The sequence below is a fragment of the Musa acuminata genome, chromosome BXJ3-9 (genome assembly GCF_036884655.1).
Source record: "Musa acuminata AAA Group cultivar baxijiao chromosome BXJ3-9, Cavendish_Baxijiao_AAA, whole genome shotgun sequence".
NCBI classification, from domain to species: domain Eukaryota; kingdom Viridiplantae; phylum Streptophyta; class Magnoliopsida; order Zingiberales; family Musaceae; genus Musa; species Musa acuminata.
Window position 1 is genome coordinate 48,816,968 of NC_088357.1, and position 25,218 is coordinate 48,842,185.

At 43.5% G+C, this 25,218-nt stretch overlaps 3 protein-coding genes across 4 annotated transcripts; all 3 read right to left on the reverse strand.

Moving 5' to 3' along the window:
* Positions 1–6,128: 6,128 nt before the first annotated feature.
* Positions 6,129–8,844, reverse strand: LOC135648781 (pollen-specific leucine-rich repeat extensin-like protein 3). The gene has a single exon (XM_065166727.1). It carries the CDS (start codon positions 8,397–8,399, stop codon positions 6,363–6,365), a length of 2,037 nt encoding a protein of 678 aa, XP_065022799.1. The 5' UTR covers positions 8,400–8,844; the 3' UTR covers positions 6,129–6,362.
* Positions 8,845–10,889: 2,045 nt separating this feature from the next.
* LOC135648718 (translocase of chloroplast 101, chloroplastic-like) lies at positions 10,890–15,739 on the reverse strand. 2 transcript variants are annotated; one of them, XM_065166627.1, is made up of 2 exons: positions 11,886–15,739; positions 11,635–11,805 (listed from the first exon to the last, which is right to left on the reverse strand). In XM_065166627.1, exons 1-2 carry the CDS (start codon positions 15,579–15,581, stop codon positions 11,773–11,775), a joined length of 3,729 nt encoding a protein of 1,242 aa, XP_065022699.1. In that variant the 5' UTR covers positions 15,582–15,739; the 3' UTR covers positions 11,635–11,772. The 2 variants fall into 2 exon arrangements, with proteins under 2 accessions (XP_065022698.1, XP_065022699.1); XM_065166626.1 differs by having other exon boundaries at positions 10,890–15,739.
* Positions 15,740–17,334: 1,595 nt separating this feature from the next.
* Positions 17,335–24,350, reverse strand: LOC135648719 (translocase of chloroplast 101, chloroplastic-like). The gene is made up of 2 exons (XM_065166628.1): positions 20,244–24,350; positions 17,335–17,605 (listed from the first exon to the last, which is right to left on the reverse strand). Exons 1-2 carry the CDS (start codon positions 24,196–24,198, stop codon positions 17,589–17,591), a joined length of 3,972 nt encoding a protein of 1,323 aa, XP_065022700.1. The 5' UTR covers positions 24,199–24,350; the 3' UTR covers positions 17,335–17,588.
* Positions 24,351–25,218: the final 868 nt, after the last annotated feature.

Genomic DNA, 25,218 nt, shown 5'->3' on the forward strand with positions numbered 1-25,218 from the left:
AGTTGTAGAGCACCTTCAGCACTGGGACATCACTGATCCACTACCATCGCTACTGAAACATCTTCTCCTCTGCTTCCGCTGTGCCTTTCTCCATTCATCACCCTCAATAGCAGGAGTTGTAGGAGATATCGACGAAGCACCCATCGTCTCCTCTCGGTAGTTGCACAGCAGGATGTGAAGCACCTGCCATATGCTCGTGTGGGTTTCACTGCCTACTCCCCACCATTCCTTGTCGTCCGCCATGCCTTCATCTTCCCCATCGCAACAGCCTACATCCACCTCTCCATCAAAGGCGATCGCTATGCCCAATTTGCACCAGTATGCTTCTCGACTACTGATCTCTCCCTCTACCCCTGGTTCTCCTGCACCAGTAGATTTCACAACTGACAGACGCCATCGCATCAGCACCCTCTGGCTGCCCATAGTGACAACAATCCATGGTGGACTTCACGCCACAACTGCGACCTATTGCCAACTACTGTCTCGCCATCAACTGCCACAAGCACCGCTTGCCGTAGAAGCCAACCTCCTCCGAGCTTCTATATCCTTCTATATCCAAAGCCGGAGCACTTTTGGTAACCGGCTTCGCTACATACTGTTGGAAAGAATATAAGATAAAGAAACTTTATTGAGAATAAAAGATAAAGAAGAATTATCGAAGAAATTTTATTGAAGAAGCTTGAATGTATTAACATATTTTTCCTCAATAGAGTAGAGAGATTTTTTCGTATAGTTAGAGAAATTTAGATGGTGCTCAAGGATACCAATCTTGGATCGATGTAAAGCAAATAGTTTATGAGCGATAGCAGAGGAGGAAGCTGTAGCGATGTTATAGTGATGCTACAGCAGAGGAGAAAGCTACAGTAGAGGAACAGTAATACTATAGCAAAGGGGCAATAATGTTACAGCAAAGGAGGTAGCTATAGCGATGCTACAATAGAAGAGAAAGCTACAGTAGAGGATGAAGCTGCAACGATTTGGTGGAGAAACCTACAACAATTTACTCTTAGCAGGAGCCGAGGATCGACAGTTGATAATGAGACAACTGGCTATGATTGATATAGATCATAACCTGATGAAGACAATGCTACAACGACGGACAACTTGAGCCAGGGGTCGGTGTAAGCGACGCCGGTGAAGAAGAAGGCCGCATGGAGGAGAAGAGAGAAAGAGTGGGTAGGGGTTGGAGAGGGATCCACTGCCGAGGGCGAGTAGTCGGTCGCACCAAGATAGATCCTTATTGTTGTGGTCGTACCAAAACAGGCCCTTATTGTTGTGGCCGCACCTGATGGTGATGCTGGGTGTGGTCCGGCAGGAAAGAGTTCCCTCCTTCTCTGTTCTGTTCTGCGTAGGAAAAGGATACGGTGAATGACAAGTGTTGATGGAATCTCTCTGCTCTACGAGCGAAATAAAATAACAAAGACGTTTCACGCCACATCGGGAAACACAAACACTCGGTTTCACCTCTTGCTTCCACGTCTCCAACAATGCTCCCATCACTACCGCTACAGCTCTAATCTACTAGATCAACCCACTTCCTTCTTCAGCAAAGCTTTGGTGGAGTTCCTGCCTCGAGTTTCTCCCCTCCAGTAGAAGAGCGCTCCCCCTCCCTCACCGCAAGGTACTCTGCTTGCCTCAAGTGCCCCTTCCACCTTTCTTCACAAACACATCTCAAAGTTGCTGCTTCCCTCTTCGACAACACTTTCTCCATCCTAGATATGAGGATATGAGAACTCCCATTATACAAGTAGGACAGCTTCCAACAACCAATTTCTTAGTGAATCTAACATGACAATAAGTTTTTTAACACTCAAATCTTCCACCATAAGATATGTAGAACTGTAGCAACTTTGCCTTGCTCGTTAAAGCAACTGTGCCTACGAAGAAACACTGCACCTCATTGCAGTCGTCTTCCACCCTCCTACAGTTAACGCCGACCAACTTGTCCCCTAAAGAACCATAGCACTTCTCAACTTATCACCATCAATGTTATAATCTAAAGGCGATAACTACGTATCATAATTTTTTAATCTCTTATTTGGATATGATTTACTAGGCTACATCAATGATTCTCTTTATTGCCCATCAATAATGATTAACATCATAGAAGAACTCGGTCTAGTACCAAACCTAACCCACAAACTATAGCTACGCTAATATCGTCTCTTTTCCAAGCTATTTAAGCCTAAGTCGTTAGGTCCGTCGCCCCACTAATATCTTCATGTACGATTATTGCAAAAGCATGGTACAAGTTGTAAATCACCTTGGCAAATCGCTCGCATACTCGTATATTCGGTCTTCTATCCAATCTGATGAAAATGAAACAAAAGAGAAGTTTTGAATCTTAGATTTTAATAATGAAATCAGTTGATGAGTTTATGATCTAATTAGCATTCGAGAAAAGTGATGCAGGGCTAACTTCAATCATGAAAAGGTAAATCGATTGAAGCAAGAGAATCAGACATTGGACATGAGTCAAAGATTGGGTATCGGGCTAGAAGGATCGGACATTGTGCCAAGATCTAATGTCGCGGGAGTCAATATGTTAATGGATCGAGCAATACATCGAAGGAAAGTATCATGCACCAAGAGTTCAGATGAACCAATAATATGCCGAACAATATAAGATTCATGTTTTATAATCGTTTATGTCTTGATCATCATAGTTTAGGTTTTAATTGAGTTGATTTTGAGTGTAACTATGCCAACTCAATTAAAAGCTCATTGGGCTTGAATTAGGGTTGAATTTGGCATATTGGAAGGCCCATTCAATTACCTACAATTGGGTCAAACAGTGGCACCGCTAGATCAGGCAGTGGAACCGCCTATGAGTAGGAAATGCGAAGTGTACATTTCCGAAAGAACCACCAGTGCCTCGAAAACCTGTGGATGATATTTTTTTGCTTCATTTTTGAAGCAATTTGGGGCATATAAATATCTCACTCATTCTTGCTTGATATAGCAAGAAAACAGCATGAAAAACTTGTGATAAGTGTGTAAACTCTATTAAAAGTTTTGAGTTCCTTCCTCTTTAATTTCTAAGTCATTTTAAGGGAGTTGTGATAACTACTAGTAAAAAAAGTTGTAAATGTTCTCTCTTAAACCTATGAAAAATATAAAAGTAGAAAAGAGTTGTAACAAAGGTGATTGATCTTTGCCTATTGAAAGAATATCGTTAGGGAAAGCTAGTGGTCTCGATGGAGGAGAAATCAGGAGTAAACATAGGTCACGATGATCGAACCACTATAAATTCGATGTGCATTTTATTTATGCATTTTATTTTTATTACTTACTGATTTAGTTGCTTACTACTTTTACTCACATTCTAAGTTAAATGTATTTTTGGTACGGATTTGATCGAATGAAATTTTTCGAATCGTTTTAACTTTTCGAAAGCACTAGTTCACCCCCCCCCCCCCCGCCCCCTTTTAGTGCTTTTATGATCCTAATAGTTAGTATCAGAGTTTAGTTCTCTCATTTGGTTTAATACATAGAGATTAAATGACGTTTTTTAGCAATCAAGAGGGTCATTTTATCACTTATCCTCCTACATATTGGAAAACACGAATGAGGATTGTTTTGATTCTTTGGATTTTGATTCATGGAATATTGTTGAATGTGGTTTTTAAAAATCCTTTAGACCTATGAATGAATGGAATAATCTAGAGAAGAAAATATTTTCTTTAAATGCTAAAGATATGAACGCTTTATTTTATGCTTTAAACAAGAATGGTTTAATTACGTTTCTATATATGAGAAACTGTACATGATATTTGGCACACACTTAAAGTTACTCATGAAGGCACAAGTAGAGTAAAAGAATATAAGATAAATCTTTTGGTACATAGTTATGAATTTTTTAAAATGAAGCCATGTGAAACCATTGGTGACATGTACACCTCTTTTATGGATGCTATCAATGGTTTGAAAACTCTTGGTAAATATTTTAGTAATCTTAAACTTATTAATAAAATTCTAAGATCCTTTCCAAAAAGTTGAGATCTAAAGGTACTCCGTCTCTTTCTTTTTGAAGATTATCTTTAGGTCACTCTATATCCTCGGGCTCTTTTTAATGGTAGCTCGAGAATAAGATTTATGACTCGAGGAGTTGTCTCCGTCAAGACGAGTTCACTAATGATAACGTCAATCTATTTCTCCATCGACCCTTAAGGTCACAATGAGAATTCCTAGTGCTTACGAACAAACTGCATGAGATGTCTCAAACATATGAGTTCTTCAATTTTCTCTTTCAAATCATGATAATCCTTTAGGTCATGGCCATAATCTTAGTGGAACCGATAGTATTTAGACTTATCTCATCTCTTTTCGCCAACTAAATCTTTATCGAATGAGGGTCCTTTTAGAGCCCTTCTCTTTTATTCATAGAAAAACTTTATTTACAAACATATTCAGGGGGGTAAGCTTAGATCTTGGGTGAGGTAACTCTAATTATGCATTCCTCCTTTGCCATGGTGACCTTGGGGTCGGGGTAGATTGCGATTACTCCTGCTTTGGCTTCTTGCATAACTTCTCACTCTTATTTAAGACTATTACCTCGACGATAATGTATTGATTGACTCTCTGAAGTATCTCTGGTACTATCACTAAGAGAGCTTGAACTCCATCGTTAGGATTTATATTATGAGCAATAAATGGTCATATATTAGGCCTTGAATTTTATTGGTGAACTGAGCAACAAAGTTTACAAACGTTTCCTCCCTACCATTGCAAGAGTTTGAGAAGTGTTGTCATTGATGGCCTCAGGCTCATATTTCTAAGGAAATAAAGTTCAAACTCCCTCATAAGCTAGGCAAAAGAATTGATGAAAAATGGCTTCAAGCGGGCATACTATTATCATGTTGGGCTTCTTAATGTGGTCGAAAAAATACGACACATTAGGGTATCCAAAGTTCTATATAATAATATTTGGCACGAAAATCTATAATGTACTATATCGGGTTGACACTACTATTGAGTGCCTCCAACGATGAGAGACATAAGTTTGCTAGAATCGATTCTTCCTAGATTTTCTAGGTGAAAGGTGACCAACCTAAGGTGGGGTTGACCAGCACTTCCCCTTTGGATTATTTGAACTCTCGTTGTATCTCTCTAAATGTTGATCTATCTACCATAGTTGGATCCGTAGGAAATCCTCCAATGAATTCATCGATTGAGTCTCTGATTCAAGGTAGAGTGGTGGTATAATCTACTAAATTTCATGATCGATGAGCAAAGTGCCTCCTCAATCAGTGGTTCGATGGGTCTTGGGTGCTCTTGAGATATCAACACTACGTCAGGTGGGAGAACTTTAATGTTACGTGGGGGAACCTTTTTGACATGCTGGTCAGCTCGATGTAGTCCAAACTCGTTTATGAAAGGTTATTCGAGATGTCTTCAAGGTGAAAATGTCGAGCTCTCAAGGTGTCACATACACGAAGACCAAAGTCAGAAATGGCTTCTAGACCTATTCCCTTTGATGCCAAAGTTAGTAACATGAGATATTTGAGTACGAATGTAAGTGGTCAAAGAAGGTATACCCCCCTATAATTATGTTGAAGATTAGCTTTTATACATGATCGTAAAGGGACAAAATAGTTTATAAAATATTCTACGAGAAGATAACCTCTAACAGTCAGTCTCTCATTGATCTCTTGTCCATGTGGACGATAAGGGAGTAACCCATAACTGTTTGTCTTAGATCCTTGCCCGTATCGACAGATGGGTAGAGAGTGATTTTGATCTTCTTCTTTTATGTTGGATACGATACGACGATTACATACGAATGACAATCAATTGACAATGTACTTTCTATCAAATAATAATAATAATAATATAATTTCATATTGGTGCTGGGTGATGCGAGATCATACGCATCACTCGAGTATGATACCTAAAGTTCTTCTTTAAAAAATAAAAAAATAATTAATCAATAATAATAAATAGATTAGTACTAATTTTCTCAAGAACATGGTTTCTTTTTCTTGTTTTTTTGTTAATTTCTGGATGGACTCGGCACATGATGGACGATCGAAACGCAGGTGGAAGGAGACATGCACGTTCATCTCGCGGTGGATCGAATCGATGCATCCAAACAAAGATCGAGTCGGAACGAGATTGACAAGGAAGGATGGCACTGTCAAAACCCTCCGCCTACGATTGATTCACCGAACAAGTCTCAAATCACATAATTGTTGGAGCGAGCGAACAAAAGATGATGTCGAATTGGCAACCCTTTTACATATTGGAGAATATGATATGGAAGGGAATACATGGCGCTGCCTGTTCTGTTGCGCCTCCTCTTTTGCATGCCCATGCACGTCACCAGTGAGTGGTCGGGCAGATCATCGAGGGTGGTCCGCTGGTTAATTGTATCCTGGGTACAAGGGTGGCGGTGGGGATGCGTAGCTTAATCCGCCCACGGGTGGTAGCATATCCAAGTCGGGAGAAGGCGGCGGTGGTGGAGAGGAGTTGGAGGTGGGAGGAAGAGATGAAACCGACGGGGGTGGAGGAGACACGGCTCGCGGTGGTGAATAGACTGGAGGAGGCGGAGAGAGCACCGGCGGAGGAGGTGGTGGTGAGTAGACGGGAGGAGGTGGAGAGCGAACAGGTGGCGGTGGTGGTGAATGAGCCGGTGGAGGCGGGGGTGAGTAGGCAGGAGGAGGTGGAGAGGGGACCGGTGGCGGCGGTGAACGGACCGGTGGAGGTGGTGAATAGACCGGTGGTGGGGGTGACGAGACTGGCGGTGGTGGTGGTGGTGGTGAGTAGACGGGAGGAGGTGGAGAACGGAGCGGTGGCGGTGGTGAATAGACCGGTGATGGTGATGAGGGAACTGGAGGAGGTGGTGCGTGGACCGGTGGCGGTGGTGAATGGACTGGGGATGGCGACGAGGAAACCGGAGGAGGTGGCGATGGGTGAGTTGGGGTGGGTGGTGGAGTCGTGGCTGGAGGTGGCGGTGAGTGAACTCGTGTTACCGGTGACTCTGAGTGTGGTGAGGGTGGAGGACGAGCCGGTGTCATTGGAGAACCTCTCTGTTGTGGCGGTGGTGGCGAGCTGACAACCTGTGGCGGCGGAGGTGGTGAAGGAACAGGTTGTGGTGGTGGTGGTGGAGGCGAGGAGCTGACAACCTTGGGTGGTGGCGATGGCGTAGTTGGATTCGGCGACGGCTTTGGGGATGGTTTCCCCGGCTTGGGCGATGGTTTCTTGGGACCTGATCCGCATTTGGAGCGACCGCAGTCGACAGGGCGGCTCACCACCGGCGCGCACATCTCACCGGACTTTTGTGTCGGTCTCCTGGCGAGGCAGTTGCTCGTGTCGTCGAACACCACGTCGGACTTGGTGGACGTCGGCACACACTCGTCGGCCTCACCCTTGAAGAAGTTGTAGGAGAAGGTGAAGTTGGCAAGGCTGGGCAACCGGCAGAGTCCCGCCGGAACGACGCCCGTGAGGACGTTATGCGACAGATCCAACTGCTCCACCTTGGTCAGACCATCGAAGCTCTTCGACAGCACACCCGTGAGGGAGTTCCAACTCACGTCCACCACCGTCGTGTTGCCCAACGACCCGATCTCCGGCGGCAAGCATCCATCGAGGCCATTGTTGAGAAGGACGAGCTCGTTGAGGGTGGCGCCCATGTCCCCGATGCTGGCCGGGATACACCCGCCGAGCTTGTTGTTGGCGAGGACGATGACGGAGGCCTTGGAGCTGCCGAAGTTGTTGGGAATGTGAGAACTGAACCGGTTGTTGTTCAGAAAGATTGCGTCCAGGTCCCTGTCGAAGAGCTCCGGCGGTAGCGCGCCCTCGAAGTTGTTGAAACGAAGGTCGAGGTACTTGAGCGAGGGGAGGCCGAGAACAACGTCCGGGAACGGGCCGACGAAGCGATTGTTGCTGGCGTCGAATTCATGGAGGAGCTTGAGGTGGGAGAAGCTCTTGGGGATGATGCCGCAGAAGCGATTGGAGTTGATGTGGAAGAGCGCGACGTCGGTCAAGAGGCCTAGCTCCGCGGGGAGGAACCCGGCGATGTCAGCGCCATTTAGGTCGGCGCCGGCGACGACGTTGAGCGAGGGATCGTCGGGAGCCGGTGAGCAGAATATGCCGTTGTAGCCGCACACGTCGGGGCCGTCCCAGTTGGCGGTGAAGTTGTGAGGGTCGGAGTAGATGGCGGTCTTCCAAGCTTGGAGGGCGACGTAGGAGCTGCGGAGGCGGGGATTGGAGATCCGGATGCCGATCTCGATCTCGAACTCAAAGTCATCGGGAAGTTGTCCGTTCTCAGGGAGGGCCAAGAGCTGGCGGCGGGCGATGGCAGCGGCTTCGGCGTCGGAGAGGGCCGAGGAGGGGCGCGGGAGGAAGGAGGAAGAAAAGAGGAGGAGGAAGAGGAGGAGGCAGCGGCCCAGGGCCTCCATGCTGGGTAGGGTCGAGAGAGGGAGGTGCACCACCCTGGAGAGCCCAAGGCTGCTTGCTTTAAGGGAATGCAATGGAGGGGGAGGAGGTTGATATAGCTGCGGGGGAAGGAGGATTGGAGTTGATGGCGAACGGCTTCCCTTGTTTGGAGGTGGGAGTTAGTTTTTCCTTTCTATTTCTATTGGAGAGATGGAGGAGAACGACCACGGGGACGTACTGCCCCAATTGACGACGACAGGGTGGAGAATCGAATGGACGGAGGGCGATGAGGCTTTGATGGGATTTATTGGCGCATCCCCCAAACTTAGCCTGATCGACAACTAATTCCATGGAACGATATTTTTGCTTCTGATGCGCAGACCTTTCGAGCACCGTCGCATGTTGTCTCACGCCGGACCCCATTTTGCCTGCAAGGGATTTGACGCCTAATTCCACATCACTAATCTCCCTCCTCTGCAAGGATATGGGTGTGAATGCTAACGGTGACCATGTGATGAGTCATCGGTCATCGTTCTCGTGAGAGAGAATGGCAGTGTGCTTCTAAAATCTCAACTACACTGATGATGCGCTACAGCATCTCAACTTCTAAGACTAAACAATGCGATCCAACAAGAACTTGAGAATCCCTCTTCACAGCCAGCCCAGGCTGACATCTGAAATATAATGTGACATTACGGAGTATACACCCAGCAAATGACCAAGGAAAAAAGCATGATCCACGGAACTGCTGGAAGCTTTTCCAAGAAAATATAAGAGGAATCAATGATTTCTAAATTAAGAGTCTCAACTCATTCTAATATATAATCATAAGGCTCCAACTTAAAACTCTCACTCTACTTGTTAAACCAACCAACACGAAAAACTGAACTACTGATGAAATCATGGAATGAGATATGTAAAGCATAACTTGTCCCATCGGTGCATAGAGATATCATCAACTCTCGTATTTACAATTAAATTTTCCAGACCACCAAGAACACAGGAACACACAAGAATCAAATAAGATTACTAGCATATGATAGATACCAAAGGAAAAATGGTCAGATTGGATCTTGACAATGCATCTTACCAAACTTCTTGTTCTTCTTCTCTGAATAGATGGTATCTAGCATCTACCATTCTAGTTTGCAAATTTTATATTTGGTAACGAGTAGTTTACATAATTTTTTAGAGATCGTCAGAAATTTGTCTGAATTCTTTGCAAAGCTTTCTTCTTTATGTCCCTCCTCTTCCTTCGATCCAATGTTGAACTAGGCACTCTTGGTCGGCATGTTTTCCCTCCTTTTTATGTAAGGTACAAAAATTTCTCAACTTCTTTCATCACTAAATCAAGATGACTCGTTCAAAATATCACAACATACTTACATCTCCCAACTTTCAAGACCAAAGTAAACCAAACAATTTTCCCCCCTAAATCAGAGAGATGCCTATTATCAAGAAAGAATATAGACTATTTTCCAATGACAACGACTCATATTGTTCCAACTATCTTGGGTCCGCTACACGGATTTTTATCCACCATTGAACCCTGTGCAAGGCAATATCTTTAGTAAAATCAAAGTACATTCAAATTATTTTTGTTGTTTCCAATAATATCTTATTATATCACTCTTTCCCTCTCTTGACTGAACTCGTCATAATTGATTCAACTTATCTTCCCACAGCGTTGATGTCTTTTTTAAGCACGTCGTACAAACAAAAATTAGATACAACTCTAACCCTAGCAAACCAAAGGCCAACACAATTTGTAACCAAATTATTAACAAACTCTGCCTTTCCATCCAACATGGCCAAAATTTAAATAAGAATATTCTATTTATTTTTAGCTGCTATCCCGGCAAACTTTAAATAATAAGATAAATAATGATGCACTCCAAGAAAGAACTCTACCAAACAATGTAAGAGACAATGAATGCTTTTTTATTATCCTAACTAAATAGCCTTATTAACAAAAAGAAAAAAGGAGATAGACTGAACAGTCAATAGCCAACTAAATTTCTTAGGGCACTATGGAGCTGGATTCAAGCAAAAGTTGGTGGAAAAGATAATTTTGTTTGAAAGAAAATAAGCAGGTTATTGTAATCAGCAGAGTTCTCTGCTTTCATAGTGGACTGCGAGCAACAATTTCTTAGAACTATATCGGTGTGCAATGCAAAGCAAAGCACCTATTCTCTGCTATCATAGTGGACTGCAAGCAACAATTTTCCAATTTTTAAGCAAATTGAGGTGAATGTGAGTAATTACTTTCCAGTTATAAACTGATAGCTTTTAACGAAATAACTGATTTAAAAATCCAAAGTACACAAGAAAATAGCTAATGTTCGAAGATAGATTCCAAACATCATTAATAAGGGAATTAGTTTGCTTAAAATTCACAGGTAAACTAACACAGTCAGTATCAGAACAATCCAAAACAAGTTACCGCAGAGCATACAAGCATGAACGGCTTTAGCATTAGTGGAAGAGAAAACAAAGCACTTACGAACCAAATATCATGAAAATGAACTATTACTGCTTTTATTCAAACTCAGTTCTACAACCAAGTATTGAAATCACAGAACAAAACTAATTAGAGAAACTGCAAAGATTCTGACCAAAAGGATAATAGTTGGAACATAAAGAGGCTTCGAAACTAGTTATGATGAAACTCGAGAGATATAAAGTGTCTTAGACACCTGATCTAACTAATACTGGAAGGACTCACCGGGCTTCATGCTCTGGAAGATAGAGATTGCAATGGGGATGATACCCACGAGTGCAAGTTGAAGTTGTTCTGAGGTGCTCATCCTGACGGTGATCTGCCCAGTCCGCTTGTTGTTCAGCCCAACACGAACTGCCATCTTTGAATTCCTCCCAATGGAGAATTGAGACTGCAGGTTTGCACCCAAAGCCAAATCACCATGCCAACTCATCAAAGATAACCCCAAGGTGGCAAGGGCTTGACTTATGGGATAATCCTTATCGCGGAGTCGCACCTCCAAATTGGCTCCGTATGCAGTATAACCTTGTGCTCGAACAGCACCAGTGCTTGCACCAAGATTCACTTGCTTCCCAATAGAAAGTTGGTCTTCAAACTTTAATCCAGTAGCTATGGTTTCCCCCAAGAAGGTTACGGAGATCCCTCCAGTAGTCCTGTTCTTTTTCAACATTTTGGACTTGGTCTCACCGCGCAGAATGTAAGAAAGTTGCTTTCCAACAGTCTGGATATCGAAGCCAGCGAGAGTAGAACCATTTTCCCCATGCTTGGCCGAGACAGAGGAATCTAAATGGATGCTGAATTCCTTTTTGTCCTTAGTCACTTGAGCTGATAAGACAGCAGGAAATCGGCCAGCAACAGCGAGGCTCTCTTCAAGGCTTACCCCATCATAACCACAATCATGATCCCAACCATGCGTATCCAGTACTGGCCTACAAAGAAACTGTGAGGTAGTCTCTAGAAAACGGTATCGATACGTTGGGGCGTCACAGTCAAAAGAAGGGGGCAATACCATATCAGGCAAAGGGACTGGTACAGTTGCAGGGGCATTATCCTGATCAAAATCTTCGACCATATCAGCAAGCCCAAAATCATCCTTCAACACTTTCTGTCCATTCTTTATCTCTTTCAATCGTCTGAGCTCCTCCTTCCACTGTTTTTTCTGAAGAAGCTTAACTCGGTAATCATACTCATCAAAATATGATCTTCTTTGCTCCTTGGTCAGCTTGGCAATTTGAGACTTCCTCAGGGGCTTAAATGGTGGAAGTTGATCATACTCTTCTTCTTCTTCCCCTTGATCAGCATCTGATAAGTCATCTAGGTCAATATCAGAATCTTCATTGTCACCATGATGATCGGATGGAAGTTTTGGGTGTGCTCTGGACTGCAACAGAGAAGAAAGCAGGAAGGGAAGCGGTGGAGGACGTAGACGGAGACCAAACAGTTTTCCGGGAGAAGGATCTTGAAGCTTTAGAAGTGAATTAGCTTGAGATAATATCTTTGAAGAGTAACAGAGCAGCAGCATCTGTGATCTCCATGACAGACCATTAGGGAGCACTTTTTGTCCCTCCCTGTTCTTTCTACAAGATGGATGGTTCTCAACAAGAGCCACTGGATTCATCAGGCGCATGTCTCCAGCTGCTAGCCTTATGGACTGCTGAACAGCATGAGACCTTTGGGCCACGAACACCTCATAGCTCAAAGGGGAACCACTTGGTCCATCAGGAGGGGCAGACGCAGCATGTGCGAGAGCGACAATGGCATTGAACCATATGGATGAACCCAAAGTGCTAGTAATTGTTCTTAGCAGAGGCAAGTCATTCTGATCTCGGGTCAGTGTGTCCATGCGGTCCACATACAAAACAATGTCTGGAGGGCATCTCTTTGTGTATTTCTTTATGGATGCCAGGATTCTCCTGCTTGATGCTTGGTCCATTCCTGAAGCTCTAAGACCTGGAGTATCTAAAACCCGAATCTTAACCCCCTCCACGGTTCCTACAATCTCTTTAACAGAAGTTGTTGCTGGTTCAAATGCACTGGTTGGAGACTTCTCTTCACCAAATATAGAATTTACAGTTGCACTCTTGCCCACTCCACTCTTTCCTAGGACAAGAATGTTACAGGAAAAGTCCAAATCTTCAGTTCCATCTTGTTCTAGCAGCAAAGCCTTCTTTTTTGCACTCTCAAGACTATAAGCCTGGCCAGTTTGCCTTCCACTACGAATACCTTCTGCAAGACTCAGACGATATAGCACCTGGGCTACCACCGTGTCTTCAGGTGAATGGCCCAACCTACGAACAAGACGTAGAAACTTCACCCTAATAAGCTCAACTTTCTCATGCAACTGTTTTTGTTCCTTGGTCATTTGATCATCAGGCTCTGCTGCTACAGCCAGATCAGAAGGACTAAGAAGGTTTGATCGTGCAGGACGGGGAAGAGTAGGTTTCAGAGATGGAATTGAGGGCCCCAGACCAGCTGGACGGTCGACCAAGAAGATTCTATTAGCATCTTGAGAAGTGACACTGATACCTCCATCATCAGTGGAACTGCTTGCCGCTTTCAGAAGCGCAATCAATGCATCAGAATCGATCATTGCATGTCTTCCATCCTCCTCGTCAGTCACCAACTCTTCATCTGAATCCAAAATAATCTGGCCGTCTACATCCTTTGAGTCATCTGACACTGAATGAGGGGTGACACTAGAAGAGCCTTCTTCTAATTCACTCATCAGCTGTTTTGCAGTTTCTGAGCTCGTCGATATTGCCACCCTAGGTGGTCCATCAGAAACTAAGTTTTTGTCTTCGTCCTCTGCCTTCTCCTGGTCAAGGTCTTGCACATGATAAATCAAATCTTCACTCGGTGTTGGTTCTGGTTCTGTAACTGAAGTTGGTAATTGAGCAAGTGCATCTTCATTCACACCAGAAGCCCCAAAGTCATCTCCTTCAGTCACCCTGTTTCTTGATTCCCCAGCAGTGATAGATGGAGATTGCCTATCTTGGGCTGATTTTGAATTTTGCCCATCTGGAACCAATTCAGGCACAGGCTCATCATTGTTTGCCTCAGTTCCATTTGCAGTTCGATTCGATTCATTTGTTAGCTTCTCATCCACTATCTCGTGAACAGAACGCTCACTAGAGACAGTTTCGCCATCACTAGCTGTATCCACTTTCTCCTGAATAGAAGGCTTACTAAAGACAGTTTCACCATCACTCACTGTATCATCTTTGTTAGCAGAACTTTCACCGGACTTACTATCTGCAACTTCATGATTCTCACTCAAATCATTTTTCCTCATATTTGATCCATCAAGCTTTCCGGTTGAAACATAGACCATCATAGTGTCCACACCGGAATAACTCTGTATTAAATTTTCATTCATCTCTTCGTCATTTACTCCATGAGTTGATTTGGATGATTCATCTACTGTTTGAGAAGCAGGAGTACTTCCTTGGTTGACACTTTGATCAGAATCGGCATTTTCAGAAGTGCCAATGTCCACCTCGCTGATATCAGCTTTGTCTCCGCCCGTCCCTTTAGCAGGTTTTCCCAATTTCTCGACCAAGCCTCCATCTTTCTCCGGAGCATCAGGGTCTACTTGCTCCTCATTCCTATCCACATTTCCAGCGGCAGCAGTCCCATCCTCGACTGGGTTATCCTCAATGCTCAAAGTGGGAGCAACCCCAGCAACGTCAATGTTCACCTCTTCCATCTCAGCTTTGCCTCCGTTTTTCTCTTCTTCGGCGGTATCAAACTTGTCGTTTGCTGTCTTTGACTCCAGTAGCACATCAATAACAGGCCTAGCAGATTCTCCCAATTTGTCGACCAAACTTCCATCTTTCTCCTGAGCACCAGGGTCTGCACGCTCCTCATCCCTATCCACATTGCCAGCTGCAGCAGTCTCATCCTCGACTGGGTTCCCTTCGATGCTCAAAGTGGGATTCTCCACAGTCTCCATCTCCTGTGCGGCAGGTATACAAATTGGGTAGACATTTTGATCGGAAACTGCGGCAACGCCAATTTTCACGTCATCCGCAACATCAGGTTCGGCTCCATGTCTCTCTTCCTCAACCGCACCAATAGTAGGGGTAGCAGACTCTCCCGATTCCTCGACCAAGCCCTCATCATTCTCCTCGTGAGCGTCGTGGAGTCCGAGCTCCTCGTCGCCAACGACAGAACCATCCCCGATTGGCTTCGTTTCGGTGCTTTGCGAAGTGGAATTCTCCGTCGACTCTTTCACCACAGCCGACAAAACCTCACGATGTGAGGTCTCCTCTGTCCTAGGGATTTCACTTGACAGCATTTCCACGGTCTCATGTTGGGAATTGCCTTGGACGGTGGCCAAAACCTGAGTCTCCGATGGGGGCTCACCTTTCTCCTCTCCTTCCATGAGTTCACCATCATTCAATGATCCTGAAGCTTTAGCGGCATCCGAGAACCCATCGTCGTCCCCATATTCCAGCGCCTCCTGGAACGCCTCCTCGTCCGGGTCGTCGTCCGGAGTCTCCTGTGCTACAGGCATCGAGGAGGTGGTCGTCAAGGTGCCTCCGGCCGCGGCCGAGGCGGGGGCCGAGCCGTCACTGCTCTCCTTTTCCGGTTCCACGGCGGCACGGGGATCCCCGTCCCCTCCTGTGTCTCCGTCGGGTTCGCTCCTCATCGGGGCTTCCTTGGCTTCCGACGAGACTGACGCGCCGCTCACCTCGGACGCCATCGGTAAGGAGGGGAGCGACGAGACGACCCGAAGGAGCGGAAAAGAAGGCAGAAAGAGTTCTACAAGCCGAGTGACGAGCGTCTAATGACCGAATGGGGTTGGGAAGTGATAAGGAGAGCGGGCGGCATGAGATCAGATAAGGCAGGGAGGCGAGCGTTCTGTTTTTGCCCTTTTCCTGAACAATTTTTTTTTCTCTATATACAGAATAATGTAGTTTGGGCCACTGATGGCAGCCCAAAAGTAAGTTTGGGCTTTCAATTTCCTCACCGTATGATGTCATAGATTGGGTTATTTACGATGGTGTGTTGAGACCGCTCGGGTATCGGCCATCCAAACATTGTAAGGGATCTAACCAAAAGCACATTTTCGACTCTAATCAATTGAATCTGTTTGGACGGAGTAATGTACAGCGATTTTGTTTGAATAAAAAAAATACGTTTGTTTGAAAAACAAAGATAAATTAATTATCTTTTATGTTCGTTTTGGTTGTCCCACTGATTTGTTTGTTGTGCCCTCATATCAATTTGCTAGGATCAGATCAGCATCTTCCATTAGGTGGTTTATTTATGCCTTGATGATTTGCTACCATCAAATTACTTTGATTGATTGGTTGATCACTAAAATTTTCTAAATACTAAAAATATCTAACGCCTATCGAAGCTGAAACTTTAATAAGAGTAGACAGATGGCATTGTACGTGATTTTAATGATTACGAGTATGAAATCTCATCTCATTTCAGATGTAAACTTTTACCAAAAATAACATTTGAATCGATGCACTAAACTAAGTCGGTCATCAAGAGGGAGTACACCGTGCTCGTCTTTCCCTCTCCGCAGCAGCCGTCGTCGCTGCTCTCTCGTTTTTTCCTTCGTCGCCCTCACATCACATGCTCTCCATGGAGGTGGGGACGATATAGGAATAAGTCTCATCATTTGATCTACTTGGTTCTAAACTACAATTTTTGTTGCTAATAATATCAATCCGTACATGGTGTGAGAATATGTATTAAACAAAAATAATAATACTTTTATTGCATGATTAATCACCGATCGAGATATCAACATGTTATGGCCATAGGGCATACCTGGGTGAGGTTCCTGCTGTAGCGTAGATCCAGCCGCCGGCCTTTAGCAGGTTTGATTAGGAAACTCATGGCGGAGCATTGAATGGATGGACGGTGACCTGCGGGAGTCAAAACCTGAGAGAGACGAAAGAAAAGAGTTAGTTCATCATCGGAAGCAACAATATTTAAAGAGTTTTCCTGATTAACCACTTAATCGATCAAGATTGATACAAGTTTGCTTATCTGCGTTATTCTTTCCGATGCACAATCCTCCCACGACCTAAAGAGCTCGCAGTAGTAGTATGTCGCCCTCGTCACCATCTTCCCTCTCCGCTCGCTCCCTCGCCATGTCTTTTGCTGGACCAGATTTTTTTTTTGTTTTGCTACAGGGATTTGGAACCTAATTCCATATCATTAATCTCCTCTGTCCACGGTCACAGTAAGGATATTCATACGAGGGGGAGGGAATCAGTGTACATGCTAACAGATGATTAGAATGTCAAACCATTCATTTAAAACACATCCCTACGAGAAAATTTAAATTTATGGAGCAATTTTGATTATGAAAAGGAGACTTGGTTAGAGCTAAGTAGAGGAGGTCATGAAGCCTGAACATGAGTCATCCTTCTCATTGGACGGAATAGCAGTGTTCTATTCAAATCGACTACATGGTTCTATAACATCTCAAATTGTTCATCAAAATGGGTGTTGTGCATTATCCGAATATGTCAAAACATGCGCCAAAACAGATACAAATACCAGAATGACTAAACAACTCTTTTCGGATATAAATCTAAAATGTCCAGCACTTATTCGGAAAAGAGAAAAGACACTGCCGAAATAAGAACTTGAAAAGTAGAGAGTTTTCCTCTTAGAATATAAAAAAAAGTACCAAGCTCCACCGGTTAGATGATAACAGAGACCCAGGAATTCAACTCCACAGCTAGCCCAGACTGACATCTGAAAATATAATGAGGGAAGCATAATGAGAATACAAAATAAACAAAGATTTCTGAATTAGAGTCTCAACTTATTCTAATATAAAAAGAGTGCTTCGGAAAAATACACAATCAATCATGAGCCTCCAACACAAAACAGTCAGGTTTTTAACCAACCAACACACCGTTGCTGTTAGCGAGCTACATGAAAAACTGAACTACTAAGCAAAGAAAGTTGGTTTAGGCTTCACGTCTCGGAAACAAACTGACCTGCTGATGAAATCATGAAATGAGAAATGTACAGCACAACTTGTCCCATCAGTGCATAGAGATAATATCATGTTTGGCATTTACAATTAAATCTTCCAGACCACCAAGAACCCAAGAACATACAAATCAAATAAAACTACCAGCATATGATACCAAAAGAAAAATGATCAGATTGGATCTTGACAATGCATCTTACCAAAAGACAACAGTAAGAAATTTATCAAAGAGAAGCCAAAACAAACCACACAATGAATGAGACGGAGGAGAAACATGTGCTATGGCCCAAGAGATTCTGACCTACCATTGCAATTTGCATAATTCTATTGCAAACAATGTTTTTTATTCGAATTCACAATTTTCATGGAAATTTGTGGTTGAACAATAGCCTTGAAAAGCATGACGATAACTTGGCCTTTAAGTTGCAGCAGGGTCATCATGTGTGACCCATGTCAACCGGCACAGCAATGCTTGTTTACAAACGTCTATCTCATCTTGCCAAAAAGAATGAGTATTTCCAATTTGACATGAAGTAAATTATGACAAGTTACGAAACTGGTTATTATCATGGAAATTTGCCACTGAGCTTGCAAGGAGTGTTTGTGCACAAACATGCATCTGATCATCTCTTATCAGACAAACCTTTTCCAATCTGCAATAGAAGGACGGCCTTTTTATGGCTAGATGCATTTTCCTCTCATCTTATGAAGCACTAGAAAGATAGTCCATTATTAACAAAGGAAAACCCAAGTTGGATAAAAGAATATTTAAGCCCCTATCAATTAAAATTTCTTTAACTTTTCGTTCTCCGAATAGATTGTATCTATCATTCTAGTTTGCATAACATTTAGGTCCAAACTCAAAATTTTTTATTTGGTAACAAGTAGTTTTCATAAACTTTTAGAGATCATCAGAAATTTGTTCAAATTCTTTGCAAAGCTGTCTTCCTTGTGTCAACCTCTTAGCAGCCATTCTTGGTTGACATGTTTTCCCTCCTTTTTATAAAAATAAGGTACAAAAATTTCCGAACTTCTTCCATCACTAAATCAAGGTGACTAGTTCAAAATATCACAATATACCTACATCTCCAACTTTCAAGACCAAAGTAAACCAAACAATTTTTTCCCTAAATCAGAGATGCCTATTACGAAGAAAAGCTATAGATGATTTTCCATTGACAACACATATTGTTCCAACTATATTTGGGAAGGCTACATGAATTTTTATCCACCATTAAACTCTGTGTAAGGAAATATCTTTAGTTAAATCAAAGCACATTCAAACCTTTTTTTGTTGTTTCTATGAAAGTCTAACTATATCATTCTTTACCTCTCGTCGCTGAAATCATCATAATTGACTCAACTCATCTTCCCACAATTTTGATGTCTTCTTTGGACATGTCACAAAATAAAAAATTATATGTAAACCAAACGCCAAAGAAATTTTTAACCAAATTATTAACAGACTCCGCCTATCCATCCATCTTGGCCAAAATTGCAAAAGAATATTCTATTTATTTTAGCTGCTATCCCAGCAAACTTTAAATAATAAGATAAATAATGATGTACTCCAAGAAAGAACTCTACCAAACAATGTAAAAGACAATGAATGCTTTTTATTATCCTAACTAAATAGCCTTATTAACAAAAAAAGGAGATAAATTGAACATGTCAATAGCCAAACAAATTTCTTATGGAACTATGCTTGCTGTAGTAAATATGGATCTGGATTCAACCAAATGTTAGTGGCAAAGATAATTTTCTTTGAAAGAAAATAAGCAGGTTATTGTAATCAGCAGGGTTCAGCTTAGAACTACATCGGTGTGCAAAGCAAAATACCAATTCTTTGATTTCATAGTGGACTGCTAGCAGCACTGATAGGACAGCTCAAGCTCATAACCAACAATCTTCTATTTTCGAAGCAAACTGAGGTGAATGTGAGTAATTATTTTCCAGTTATAAACTGATAGCTATAAACGAAATAACTGATTTAAAAATCCTCATTACACAATAAAATAGCTAATGTTCACAGATTGATTACCAAAATCATTAATAATGGAAATAGTTCGCTTAAAATTCAAAGGTCAACTGACACATTCAGCATCAGAACAGTCCAAAACAAGCTACCTCAGAGCACACAAGCATGAACGCCTTTAGCATTAGAAGAACAAAAAAATAATGCACTTATCTTACATATGAAAACTATTCCTGCTTTTATTCAAACTTAGTTCTACAACCAAGTATCATAATCCTAAGAAATCATGGACCAAAATTAATTTGAGAACTGCAAATATTAATAGATAGAACATAAAGAGGCTACAAAAGAAGTTATGCTGAAACTGGAGAGAGTTAAAGTGTCTTATTCCACTGATATTTTTAAGACAGTAGACTCACCGGGCTTCATGCTCCGGAAGATAGAGATTGCAATGGGAATGATACCCACGAGTGCAAGTTGAAGTTGTTCAGAGGTGCTCGTCCTGACAGTGATCTGCCCAGTCCGCTTGTTGTTCAGCCCAACGCGAACTGCCATCTTTGAATTCCTCCCAATGGAGAATTGAGACTGCAGGTTTGCACCCAAAGCCAAGTCACCATGCCAACTCATCAAAGATAACCCCAAGGTGGCAAGGGCTTGGCTTATGGGATAATCCTTATCTCGGAGTCGCACCTCCAAATTGGCTCCATATGCAGTATAACCTTGTGCTCGAACAGCACCAGTGCTTGCAACAAGATTCACTTGCTTCCCAATAGAAAGTTGGTCTTCAAACTTTAATCCAGTAGCTATGGTTTCCCCCAAGAAAGTTACGGAGATCCCTCCAGTAGTCCTGTTCTTTTTCAATATCTTGGACTTGGTCTCACCCCGCAGAATGTAAGCAAGTTGCTTTCCAACAGCCTGGACATCAAAGCCAGCGAGAGTAGAACCATTTTCCCCATGCTTGGCCGAGACAGAGGAATCTAAATGGATGCTGAATTCCTTTTTGTCCTTAGTCACTTGAGCTGATAAGACAGCAGGAAATCGGCCAGCAACAGCAAGGCTCTCTTCAAGGCTTACCCCATCATAACCACAATCATGATCCCAACCATGCGTATCCAGTACTGGCCTAGCAAGAAACTGTGAGGTTGGCTCTAGAAAACGGTATCGATACGTTGGGGTATCACAGTCAAAAGAAGGTGGCAATACCATATCAGGCAAAGGGACAGGTATGGTTGCAGGGGAATTATCCTGATCAAAATCTTCAACCATATCAGCATGCCCAAAATCATCCTCAAACCCTTTCTGTCTATTCTTCATCTCTTTCAATCGTCTGAGCTCCTCCTTCCACTGTTTTTTTTGAAGAAGCTTAACTCGGTAATCATACTCATCAAAATATGCTCTTCTTTGCTCCTTGGTCAGCTTGGCAATTTGAGACTTCCTCAGGGGCTTAAATGGTGGAAGCTGATCATACTCATCTTCTTGTTCCCCTTGATCAGCATCTGATAAGTCATCTAGGTCAATATCAGAATCTTCATTGTCACCATGTTGATCGGATTGAAGTTTTGGGTGTGCTCTGGACTGCAACAGAGAAGAAAGCAGGAAGGGAAGCGGTGGGGGACGTAAACGGAGACCAAACAGTTTTCCAGGAGATGGATCTTGAAGCTTTAGAAGTGAATTAGCTTCAGATAATATCTTTGAAGAGTAACAGAGCAGCAGCATCTGTGGCCTCCATGATAGACCATTAGGGAGCACTTTTTGTCCCTCTCTGTTCCTTCTACAAGATGGATGGTTCTCAACAAGAGCCACTGGATTCATCAGACGCATGTCTCCAGCTGCTAGCCTTATGGACTGCTGAACAGCATGAGACCTTTGAGCCACAAACACCTCATAGCTCAAAGGGGAACCACTTGGTCCATCCGGAGGAGCAGATGCAGCATGTGTGAGAGCAACAATGGCGTTGAACCATATGGATGAACCCAAAGTGCTTGTAATTGTTCTTAGCAGAGGCAAATCATTCTGATCTCGGGTCAGTGTGTCCATTCGGTCCACATACAAAACAATGTCTGGAGGGCATCTCTTCGTGTATTTCTTTATAGATGCCAAGATTCTCCTACTTGATGCTTGGTCCATTCCTGAAGCTCTAAGACCTGGAGTATCTAAAACCCGAATCTTAACCCCCTCAACAGTTCCTACAATCTCTTTGACAGAAGTTGTTTCTTGTTTGAATGCATTGGTTGGAGACTTCTCTTCACCAAATATAGAATTTATAGTTGCACTCTTGCCCACTCCGCTCTTTCCAAGGACTAGAATGTTACAGGAAAAATCCAAATCTGCATTAACATCCTGTTCTAGCAGCAAAGCCTTCATTTTTGCACTCTCAAGACTATAAGCCCTGCTGGTTTGCCTTCCACTACGAATACCTTCAGCAAGACTCAGACGATATAGCACCTGGGCTACCACCGTGTCTTCAGGTGAATGGCCCAACCTATGAACAAGACGCAGAAACTTCACCCTAATAAGCTCAACTTTCTCATGCAACTTTTTTTGTTCCTCAGTCATCTGATTATCAGGCTCTGCTGCTACAGCCAGTTCAGAAGGACTAAGAAGGTTTGATCTTGCAGGACGAGGAGCAGGTTTCAGAGATGGAATTGAGGACCCCAAACCAGCTGGACGGTCGACCAAGAAGATTCTATTAGCATCTTGAGAAGTGACACTGATACCTCCATCAGCAGTGGAACTGCTTGCCGCTTTCAGAAGTGCAACCAATGCGTCAGAATCAATCATTTCATTTCCTCCGTCCTCCTCGTCAGTCATTAACTCTTCATCTGAATCCAAAATAATCTGGCCATCTACATCCTTTGAGCCATCTAATGCTGAATGAGGGGTGACACTAGAAGAGCCATCTTCTAATTCATTTATCAGCTGTTTTGCAGTTTCTGAGCTCGCCAATATTGCCACCCTAGGTGGTCCATCAGAAACTAAGTTTTCGTCTTCATCCTCTGCCTTCTCCTGGTCAAGGTCTTGCACATGATCGGTCAAATCTTCACACGGTGTTGGTTCTGGTTCTGTCACTGAAGTTGGTAATCGAGCAGTTCCATCTTCATTGGCACCAGAAGCCCCAAACTCATCTCTTTCGGTCACCCTGTTTCTTGATTCCCCAGCAGTGATAGATGGAGATTGCCTATCTTGAACTGATATTGAATTTTCCCCTTCTGGAACCAACTCAGGCACAGGCTCATCATTGTTTGCCTCAGATTCATTTGCAGCTTGATCTGATTTTTTTGTTAGCGTCTCATCCACTGTCTCCTGGATAGAAGAATTACTTAACACAGATCCAAACTCGTCCGTATTAGCTTTGCCTCCGCCTGTCCCTTCTTCAGAAGTATCAAACTCGTCTTCTGCTGTCTTTGACTCCAGTAACACATTGACAACAGGCGTAGCAGGTTCTCCCAAATTATCAACCAAGCTTCCATCTTTTCCCTGATCATCAGGCTCTGCTTGTTCCACATTCCTATCCACATTTCCAGCTGCAGAAGTCTCATCCTCGACTGGGTTTGATTCGATGCGCAAAGTGGGATTCTCTACTGTCTCCATCTCCTCTGTGGCAGGTATACAAGCAGGGTAGACATTTTGATCGGAAACTGTGGCTAAAGCAACACCAATTTTCACCTCATCCACAACATCAGGTTCGGCTCCATGTCTCTCTTCCTCAACAGCATCAATAGTAGGGACAGCAGACTCTCCCGATTCCTCGACCAAGTCCTCATCACTCCCCTCTCGGGCATCGTGGAGTCCGACCTCCTCGTCGCCATCCACACCTCCAGCCACGACAGCACCATCCTCGATTGGCTTCGTTTCGGTGCTTTGCGAAGTGGAATTCTCCACCGACTCTTTCACCACAGCCGCCAAAACCTCACCATGTGAAGTCTCCTCTGTCCTAGGGTTTTCACTTGACACCATTTCCACGATCTCATGTTGGGAGTTGTCTTGGACGGTGGCAAAAACCTGAGTCTCCGACGGGGGCTCACCTTTTTCCTCTCCTTCCATGAGTTCAACATCATCCGTCGAGCCTGAAGATTTGGCGGCATCTGACAACCCATCAACGCCATCGTCGTCCCCATCTTCCAGCGCCTCCTGGAACGCCTCCTCGTCGGGGTCGTCGTCCGGAGTGTCCTGTGCTACAGGAATCGAGGAGGTGGTCGTCAAGGTGTCTCCGGCCGCGGCCGAGGCGGGGGGCGAGGCATCGCTGCTCTCCTTTTCCGGTTCCACGGCGGCACGGGGAGCCCCGTCCCCTCCTGCGTCTTCGTCGGGCTCGCTCCTCATCGGGGCTCCCTTTGCTTCGGCCAAGAATGGCTCGCCGCTCGCCTCGGACGCCATCGACAAGGAGGAGAGCGACTAGAGGAGTGGGAGAAGAGGAAAGGAAGGCAAGAGAGGGGGGTTTTGGGTGGAAAGGGTTCCACAATCTATATGACGAGCGCTATCAAATGGATGGATGGATGGATGGATGAATGAATGAATGAATGAATGGGGCTGGGACGGGGTAAGAAGAGCAGGCGGCATTAGATCGGATAAGGCAGGGAGGCGGCCGTTCTCTTTTTTCGTTTTATTCTTTTCTTTTCTTCCACAACTTTTTATTCTTTTGGGCCATCGCTGGCAGCCCATATACATCCAAACCTAATTTTGGGCTTTCCTACAGTCTCACATCATTTCTAATAGTTTTTTACGATGATGTGGTGAGAAATAACATGATTATGTGATTTTTTTTTATACTATGACAGACAATTCATATTTTTCTTTCGGCTATCCGCCATTCAGAATGGGAAGGGGTATAGAACCTGATGTACACTTTCGTCTCGTCTCTAATCAATTGGGCTTTCATTTTCTCCGATTTGAGAAGCAAAAAATACTTCTTTGATTGACAAAAATAATTGTTTTGTATTTCTATGTTCGATGATGTTGATTTTGGTTGTCCCGCTGATTTCTTCGTTAGGATCGCGAGGCCTCCTCCGCCGATAAGGTAGTTTATGCTACGTACGCCCTCATAATTTGCTACCATCGAATCATCTAAATTGGTTGATCACTAATTTTCTAATGTCCGTCCCAGTCGTCCTAAAAATAGGATGAGGACACGATAATATAGGTTAATTTAATTATCTAAATTTCCCCAAATCTTGAATGTGAATATAAATAAATATACCATAAATAAACAATTATGTCACCGTATTATCCGACTTCAGAATAAATAAATGTACCCTATCTAAACACATAAAACTTGTAGTAACATTATTCTATTCTGGGGAAAGACTGCTGCCTACGTCTGTCCACCTAAAACATCAAATCCTATAGTTCATCATCATGATTTCTATGGATGCTTCAATAATCCCAAAACCAAGAACT